The 9,741-nt window shown below is 42.2% G+C and overlaps 1 protein-coding gene across 1 annotated transcript; it reads right to left on the bottom strand.

Annotated features, from left to right (window-relative positions):
* Window positions 1–4,577: 4,577 nt before the first annotated feature.
* LOC128629546 (uncharacterized) lies at window positions 4,578–6,573 on the bottom strand. The gene is made up of 2 exons (XM_053678049.1): window positions 6,385–6,573; window positions 4,578–6,277 (listed from the first exon to the last, which is right to left on the bottom strand). Exons 1-2 carry the CDS (start codon window positions 6,386–6,388, stop codon window positions 4,626–4,628), a joined length of 1,656 nt encoding a protein of 551 aa, XP_053534024.1. The 5' UTR covers window positions 6,389–6,573; the 3' UTR covers window positions 4,578–4,625.
* Between the last annotated feature and the right edge of the window lie 3,168 nt (window positions 6,574–9,741).

Below are 9,741 nucleotides of genomic sequence, written 5' to 3' on the forward strand. Positions count from 1 at the left end.
ACATCTTCTCATCCTGTCTGCCACAGAGCAGACCCCCCGTTGATGCTTTGTACCGGACCTTCATGTGTTCCCCACCATCTCGTCATTGGAGGATTGAGCATCCTCCAGGGGTTGCATGTTCTAGTCCGCTGCTGCCCTGTAGTCAGCCTTCTCTCGCGGCTCCGGGACTCCCACCTCCGGGTGAACACCTCCGGGTGAACACCTCCGAACACCTCCGAACACCTCCCCCCGTTGAGGCGGTGACGCCTCACACATAACACTGATAACACTGCACTTAGCTGTGTTCCTGTGAATATATAGCTCCATACATAATAGTTAGTGGTCTTATATATGTTTTCCGATTCATCTGCAATTACTCCAGCGGCCGTCCATCATAAGGAACAGACACAGACATGGGTCGACCCATTTCATGCGGTGTTAGATACATATTGCTGTTAGTCTGCATGTGATAGGTCATTAGTGCAAGAGGTAGAGCATCTACCGAAATACGTTTAGTATCAGCACAAATTGTATCCAACACAAATCAGGGTATGCCAGACCTATCCCTGGTCAAGGAAAAAAAAAAAAAAAAAAAATCTTGAGCACACTTCAGGTGACCCTCCATCGTTGCCTGCAAGTACAGAGATCATTCCTCTACCTTCCCCCTCTGAGGCTAAGATCATGGGCAGCTGTAATACATACAGCAAGAAGTGCAGTCAGAATTCAATTAAACTATTTGTTCGATAAGTGGCGTTCCAATTTTTTCCTAGAACCTCATTGCATTCAAACAACTCCAAACAGACGACACAATCCATGGGCCTAAACGTCAGTATTTATATTATTTATTTATTTATTTTTTAACAATTCTACCCTTAACCAGGTTGCATTCTTTAGTGATAGACTTCTATTCAGCCAATTGGGCAGAACAGGGTGTTCATAATGTTTGTGAAATTTCAGACCCAAAACTTTTAAGCTCAACGAAATACAAATTTCGGCTGGGCAATCGTGTGTGTTCTCAGTGACTGGCTCCACAGAATTAATTACACCACTACAACACTACAGTTGGTGAGTTAGGCACACTAACAGGTTTAAAAATTTTAGTTCGGGTGGCACATCGATTAACCCCATATCCCCATATCATGTTCTTTCAAAATAGAATGACCTGGTGTGACAAACGTAAGATCGATGTGTGAGAGAGCAATTTTCCCAATAATCTGCACTAAGAGAGCATCTCCAGCCTGGCAATCCTTGTGCCACCAAATCCATTATTTTCAATACATAAATTTCAGCCCTGTAAGCGCCCCATTCTCCTGAGCCGGGACCCCCCCCAGCAGCACCCAACCCCTTCAGTCACATGTAAGACACAGTCTTTGTTATTGTTTGCTAGCCATAGTTCAGGTGCAAAGCATAAGTTCATTCAATGTCAGGCTTGTCCAAAGAACACCCGGATCTCAGGATGCCGTCCTTTAGTGAGCAATCAGTGATCCACTGTAGACCATACTTGATAACGTCCAGGAACATTTATTGTGCTTTTATGGGGCGGAGGATGACCCCAATCATGTCCTGACGGCCTTGGGAGCGTGCAAGGGAGTCTATGACCACAGAGGAGTACACCACAGGGGAGCCCACAGCCCCGCGAAGGAGACGCTTCCAGCTCGCGGCGCCAGGTGTCCTACTAATCTAGGAATTGTTAAGAGGAATAATGGCCTTGAGCTCTCACATGCAGTCATTTGGAAAAAGCGCTGATCCATAATAATATCATGTGGAATGGAATTACAGTTATAGGCTACAATTGGGACATCTTATATATATATATATACATATATATATATATATTCTATATACATCATACTATAAATAATGGTTACTGGGTGGGTTGGTTGTATCGCAAAACTTATCGCTTTTGTTATCACAGCTTGCTGTAATAATGGTAATTGGGCATGTCCTGTCATCCTCCCTCTGAGGATCGAAAATATTGTTTACAGGACAATAGTACTGGAAACTGGAGACAGACAACTGGGAACACACAACTGCAAAACCCATCATTAAATGTTCAATTTATGCATCAGATCTAGTCCTTAAAACAGTGAATATTTATCGTGATTTACTATACCCTGATTTTAATAAAGCAGGAAGCTATTAAAAACAATTCAAAATGAGGAGTTCAGTTTTTAACGGGTTAAGACTTGTGATGTTTACAGATCACTCAAGTTCGATATAAACACATCACAAGGCCCTGATTGTGTGGAGTCTGTATTTCTAAACGACTTAGCAGTTGATATTATTTCATCTCTTTCAATGTATCATTTTAATCTTTGATTAGACAAAGGGGTTATACTAGAAATTTGGAAATCAGTTTTCTTATTTATTTATTACATTAAATCAGGGACACCCAACTATATTAGATCATTACAATCCAATAACACGGCCTCCTCGCCTATGTCCCTTGTAGAAAGCTTTTTCAGTAAATCGTTCACATGTTATCAGTCTGCAAGAAGTCTAAGGTCATACAAACATATCAGCACACCTGTTGTTTTGAAAGTCTTAAAACAATGTCACGGTACCCTCTGCACTTCCCTGTCTGTTGATTTAGAAGAGGCTCCCAACACAGTGAATCAGGAAATATTGCTGCAGAGATTAAATAATGTTGGTCTATCGAATCATTTAAAAAATTTACTAAAGTAATCTCCACTGCTCTAATCAAACGAATAACACCTTTCTTAAAGGGGTTTTCCACTCTCATGTATAGTTATCCCTGTAAAATAGTTCTAGTCTGTTTACTTTTAAAACCCGATTGACAAAGATACATTCTTATCCCGTCCTGTTTTTCATTCACCAGAAAGATATTGAGAAAGGAAAACAAAATTCCTTTAGTCTAAAAATTTGTGGTGTACACTACCCGAACATATTAATATTCCATCTGTGCTAACGAGTGATTATCCCAATAAGATAAAACTAAAATAGAGTAAATGAGGTTGAGATCTAGATATGCATTTACAGTCCTCTAACCACTTTCATCCCACTAATTTACATTCAAAACAACCTAGTGAATTTGGTTCTATGTGTACAGCACTAGTCTGTAGTCTAAATGGTATACATGCATGTACATGCATTTTGTTTCTTATTAATTTATAACTGTATCAAAATACTGTACTCAAAATATCACTCAGATCCTTCATACATGACATTTAAATGTTGCTCACTTTGGAGGAATGTGAATATGTATTTAACTTAGTCTAAAATAAAATTTATCATCTGTGAACTTTGTTTCAATTTACCACCAAGTTGTTACCCTGGCTGAACGCACAATTGTAAGAAGCATAAGATTCGCCCTATAATTTTATCTATTTCATTTAAACTGTATTTGACCATATTAAGGTAGTGTTAAATCTACTCATATCACAAACCACATTCCCCATCCTTCACTGCGGCCCACAAACATGGCTGGCTGCCATGAACTGCAATTCCCAGATCACACACACCTGCATCCAGTTCTTAGCTCTCAGTTTTTATCAGTTCTCAGCTGCTGTATAACGTATTATCAATTCAATTCACTTCACAGGTTGTGCAGTATATCCTCCCTTTCTCGAGTTTGTGACCACTGCTTTGTATTATTTAAATATTGTAACTCGTATACTTTATATGACATATCCATAGCACACCGTATAGCACATATGTATATATATACACACCCACACATATATATTTGCATAACTACTCTATTCTATTCACCAATCTACGGTTCAGGAAAAAACACTTCAAACTACACTATTGTAAAGGGACCGTAATTAAACTACCTCCCAAACTCATATCAGCACAACATGTCTGCAAAAGTAAGTAATCAAATCAATCATCACCTTATTCTAATGTTACTGATCCAGATATCACATCTGTAACAGGCGTACAACACATTATACAGAATTTAAAATGTGCAGACTACTACTGCCATCTGATCTTACTAATTACTTATCATTGGACATATACACAGCATTTAAAGAGAAAACATGCAGAAATTATTCAGGGAATAGAATTCGCCAGAAGAATTCGCACTTACACTGCTTAAGATATTGTATAGACACGTACCCATATAGGAATCACCGATACAAATTAATTATGGTTACTCCAGTTCTTGTTAGCGAGTCAGTTCATGAAGGTAGACTGCTCGCTGAAACCAAATGTTTAGGCTCAACATTATCTCAACAGGGAGGATGTGACCTCCCTGATACGGACCACATTTTGATCAGCCAGAGACTGTTACCTCGGGTCGGTTTTACTTTTCAGGGTTTTTTTATTAATATCACTCAAAACGAACAGGTTCACATGTCAATTTTATCATTAGTCAGGAAAAGATGCCTCTGCAGTAGAAACTAAGTGGCACAATGCACACCACATAAACTATTATTAAAGTTCTCTCCGAACTGATAACATCAAGACATACTGATTGATTTTAATTTTTTTTCAGGAATATATCTACGTATATATACATATTGAATCACTTCGATTTTAATGTAGAGCGTAAGATAAAGGATTGGAAAAAAGGGGTAAAAACAGAAATCTCTCGCACGCGCTCTCTCCCTCTCTCGCGCGAGCTACTCTACTGAACCAGTGTTCTCTCGACCCAATGGTAGGGGAGTGTGTAAAGATCCCTACGGAGACCGGAGCTCAGGGGGCACGGGGACGGGGGGTGTTCTTAACTGTACCTCAAGGTCCTGCAGTATACCCAAATCAACAGTGCTCATAGGCATGGGGTCATCAAGGTTATCAGATTGCCAGAGAGTGGCGAGTGTTGATAACAATTCTGTCTCTGGTGGGGTTACCAGCGGGACGGCAGCTACGTCTCCCGCTTCAGCTCGGGGGGAGGTAACAGGGTCAATATCATCGTATGGAGAGGAGAGGAACGAAGAGCCTGTTGAGCTACCGGCATCCGACTGGGCCGGTCTATCCAACCTGTCAACAGCCCGTCGTTTAGCCTGGGCTCGAGTGCCGTAGGCCGGACCCATAAATGAGGTATCCGAGTCGCTGTCGGTTAACACCTCCGCCTCCATGGGCTGCCCTGTAGTGGCAGGGCCCGGGGTTGTTGGTCCTCCCCGTCCCGTACCTGCTCCGGCCCAGACGCACTGGTTCAGGTGGTACCAATGATCTCTCTCTTCAACTCTCACAGCCGAGGCTGTTGCAGCGACCACAGTGAAGGGTCCTTCCCGACGTGCCCCGAGGGGGCTTTTCCTCTTAAACATACGAATGTGTATTTTATCCCCGGGTGCTACTAAACGTACATCCTCCCTTACCCCGTCCCCACCATGGATTGCTTCTCTAACCTGTGAATATAACTGTCTGTGAATTCGAGTGAGGATTCGCATATAATCCTGCATTTCGCCCTCCAATTGAGCCTCAGACGGCTCTATGTATGGACCTTTGGTGTACGCCATAGGCATTGGGCGCCCAGTGAGCATTTCATGAGGAGTCAAGTGCGTCATACGATTGATTTGTGATCGTATCTTCATCAATGCCAGTGGTAAGGCTTGGACCCAGTTTAGGTGTGATTCATCGCATATTTTTGCCAATTTATTAGTTAGGGTGCGGTACCCTGGATCCATCGTGCTTTGGGACTCAGGAAGATATACACATCCTAGCTTATGATCAATCTTCAAGGCCGATGTAACATTCTTGCCATTGCCATTGTCTGAACTCAAAAAATCAGGGATACCGAATCGAGGTATGACCTCACAACATAAAAATTTAGCGGACTCCACATCTTCCCCAGAAGTAGCAGTCGCCTCCACCCACCGGCTGAAGCGGTCCACTATTACCAGAAGGAAGCGTTTCCCATCCACCTGTAACTCCGCTCCCATATCTATATGAGTCATCATTAGATGCCGAAACGGTCCCGTCGGCGGGGGAATATGTCCTAAGGGGGTGGTGAGGTTCTTTCGCACGTTGTGGTTGATGCACACAGCACATACATTTACCATTTGGTTCACTTGTGAGGCCAGCTGAGGGGACCACCATTCCTGACGGATTTTCCGGATCATTTCAGTCTTATTGACATGATCCACGCCATGGGCGTCTTTGATCAAGCATGGGAGGAGGCTGACTGGGGCTATACACAACCCTTCCACACTGCGCCATATCCCCGCACCGTCTTTTTGAGCCCCCCGTTTTAACCAGGACAAAATTTCACTTACTCCTGCATCGTTTTGTATCTCTTTCACGCGGGCTCCATTGTGTCCCTGTGGATGCCGCAGCCGCCTACTTTCTCCGTCCTGAGTTAGGAACCTCCCCCGTCTAGGCCCTGTGGCAGCTTCCGCAAAAACAATATATTATTATTCTCATTTTTGGGGCTTTTACCTAGACATCACATTCGTAATTTATAGCATAAAAATAAAGGGTCCAAATGGACTAACTCACTCATTTCTCAATAATGGCCCGACAATATACACTTTTCTCCCACCTTCAGTTTTCCTGTTCCTGGATCACACAATCTGGGAATATGGTGTTATATATTACAGGTCTAGTAATTCCTATTTACCCAATGGGCAGTCGTACAGATGTCTAAAATATGTACCATTGGCGTGCATGCTCTAAAATATGCATATATTTATATATATATATATACACTTACATATTAATATTTTTTATTTATTTTTTTTTTTTTATTTATTTTTTTTTTTTACACTTATACAGCAGTTATGGATATTAAATTAATTATAACACACACACAGTCTAGCGACTCACCGAACGTATGTACAGGATTTGAAATATTCAAAGTCCGCAAGATATCTCACAATGCTCCGCATTACCCAGCCCACTCTGAAGAATTCACACACACCGAATTGTCTTACCTTTTTCCCCTTTTTTTTTTTTTTTTTTTCCCTTGTCCTTCCACACAGACGCACAGATAAGAACGGACAGGAACACACACACATACACCCCCCTTTTCTATCAACAACGCAGGCAAGCTCACATACACACATTGTATTCCACATTATTACACTTATTTTACTACATGAAGTTTTCAAAGTATAAAGCACCTCCAAACCAGCTCCGTATGCATGAAGCTTACAGTCATACAAATTAAATCCAACTTTCTCCAAAAAAAATTCTTTTCTCTGAATCTTATCCCACTTATCCAATACAGGTATGGAGCTCATGTTCAGAGCACTAATAAATACATTTTCCCTGTCTCCAAAACTCACACGCTCTCACACCACACTCATATTATACATATTATAAGCACATATATTTTAAGCACACACATTTGTTAGTACATATTCCATTCATACACCGGGCATGCTGTATTGCACGACCCGGACCTGGGCCCAGGATTTATTCCCCTCTCTATCCAGCCCTGGAATCTAATCTATCTATCTTTTATCTAATCCTTTTCCAGCGGTATTAGGGGTCCCCACCAATGCAGCCACCACTAGACTGCTAGTCAAGTCTAGTAGCCGGTATCTGGGGTCCGAGGCCTCATTTTCCACCTGCTTTCTATCCCCGCCCTGGAGTATTTCTCTATTTCTCTACTCTTTTTTCTACCTTTTTTCCCTTCCTCCAGTGGTATTGCAGGACTTTCACTCACACAACACATATACCATTTCTTTATTACAATTATAAAAAGTACATTCTACAATCTACACTTCTCTCTTACCTCTTCTCACTCACTCCAGGTTCTTTTGGAGACCCACTTAGTCTTTCTTCCCACCCCGGGGCTTCTCAATCGTAACAACAGACCACTAAAACAGAGCTTTGAAATAACAGGCGTCTGCAATGCCTTTTCCTATACGGCCTGTCTGTTGCTTAGAGAGCGAAGTCCCACGGGAGAGATTCCAGACATATAGATCTTAGCCCAGTCCCATCTGGGGTGCCAAATGTTGGCTCGAATTTAGCCTATTACCCAAAAACATTTAAAACTCAACTTAGAAGCCAATACTCACATCTACCTCTGAGCCCAGTTGGAGATAGAAAAAACACACCAGCCGTGAGTGAGAAGAAGCAAGGGTCCAGCTTTATTGTTCCATTCCACCACACGAGATCCACACCGATGAGAATTCTCAAAAGTGATCCCCCATACCCTGAGCTTAAGCTCCAGTATTTATACTGTATTTACACACTAGATAACCCATAGGTTTCCAGAAAAGGCCTATTTCACTTACCCATAGAATTGAAACCAGGGGTTTTACTTTACACATAAAATCAGAACCCAGGCATTTCCAACAACCCAGGAAACAAAAACCCAGTGTTTCTATTTACCTAGGTTTTCAAAAACCAGGGTTCTCTTTTACCTAGGTCTTCAAAAACCAGGGTTCTCTTTTACCTAGGTTTTCAAAAACCAAGATTCCCATTTCCCTAGGTAAAAAAAATGACGTAAGCAAGACGACTAAACAACCGGGAGGGACCTTGGTCTTATCGTTATCTCGAGGGGGGGGCAGCCACCCTTATAACTGGCTTTCTTCATGGTTCTCTAAAAATTAAGGCTTTCCTTGCGAGACGAGAATCTTCACCATCTGAATCATGAGTAAGTTATATTTTCCTTTTTTTCCTGTACTTCTCATTTGTAATTTATTTTCATATTTGCACTATATTTCTTAGTTTATATATATTTATACTACTTGAAAAGTGGTTTACTGTACTTCCAACTTCTTAATATCATTACAGTTCTACTGTCCTGCATATCCTACTATTCTGTTTTTTATAGAGTTTCCCTATTACTATAAGATTCTATTAAAGTTATTCATGTGTGTGTATGTATGTTGTGTCTACCTGCCCGCCCTTGACGGTACGAGTGTGTGTGTTTTTAGCACTCCTCAGCTCGTACATTTCTTTTTGACTTTTTTACTATTACTGCTCTTAAATTGCTCGTAATTCCAATCCGCCTAATCCCGCTTCTATGTGTCTAGGTGCCGGTGCCCGTCGTCAGTCCCCTCTCTCTCCGTTACTGGACCTGGATCAGGGTTTGGACCTGGATCTGGATACTCATTACCAGCTTGTGCATCTCACTGCTGATATCATGATGCTACTTAACTATCTTCGCAGCACCCCCCCCAAGAATGGAGATCCGGGGTTCCCCCCTCTTCTTCGGTACAGAATCTGCCCCACGAACGTGCGTGTTGACGCCTCTACACAGTCAGACCCAGAACCCCCCTCCAGCTTCCAATCCGAGGATGATGATGTTGTCTTCTCCGATCCGGGCCCCGACCATCCGTCCCTCTTCTCACCCACCAGTCCGCCCGACTCTCAGTGGTCCGCTCACTTCACCCACCCTGATTTCCCCATGTCCCCAGGACGCACCCCATTTTCCTCCCCCTCTTACTCTCCTCCAGACTACGCACCCACCCGTCCTGTGAATTACCAATAAAATTACATTTTTACTCATACTCAATCTCCCTCGTGTTTATTTCATGTCATTTTTATCCACAACATAACAAAGGATCTTCAGACATAGGTAGTAGGCAAGAAAACAGCAAACAGCAGTACAGGCAATAAAGATCGCAGATGCCACTGAAAGTATAGGGAAAGAGAGCCAGAGTTACATACTATAGTGGATCTATGGTCAGAGATTTTAGAGGCTCAAGGACACAATACCCAAGTTGCTCAAGCTTTCTGACATGTTGGTGACCAACGAGTATGATGAACACCCTAGCAGGGGTGAATGTGGTCCACAGAACCTTGCCACAAAAAGGCACTGAGGATCAACTATGAAATCTCCCTTTGCCCTGAAACGCAGTGACAAATGCCTTGAGATCTCCAACCCTAGATATAAAATAT

This window comes from Ictalurus punctatus, chromosome 4 (assembly GCF_001660625.3).
Source record: "Ictalurus punctatus breed USDA103 chromosome 4, Coco_2.0, whole genome shotgun sequence".
NCBI classification, from domain to species: Eukaryota; Metazoa; Chordata; class Actinopteri; order Siluriformes; family Ictaluridae; genus Ictalurus; species Ictalurus punctatus.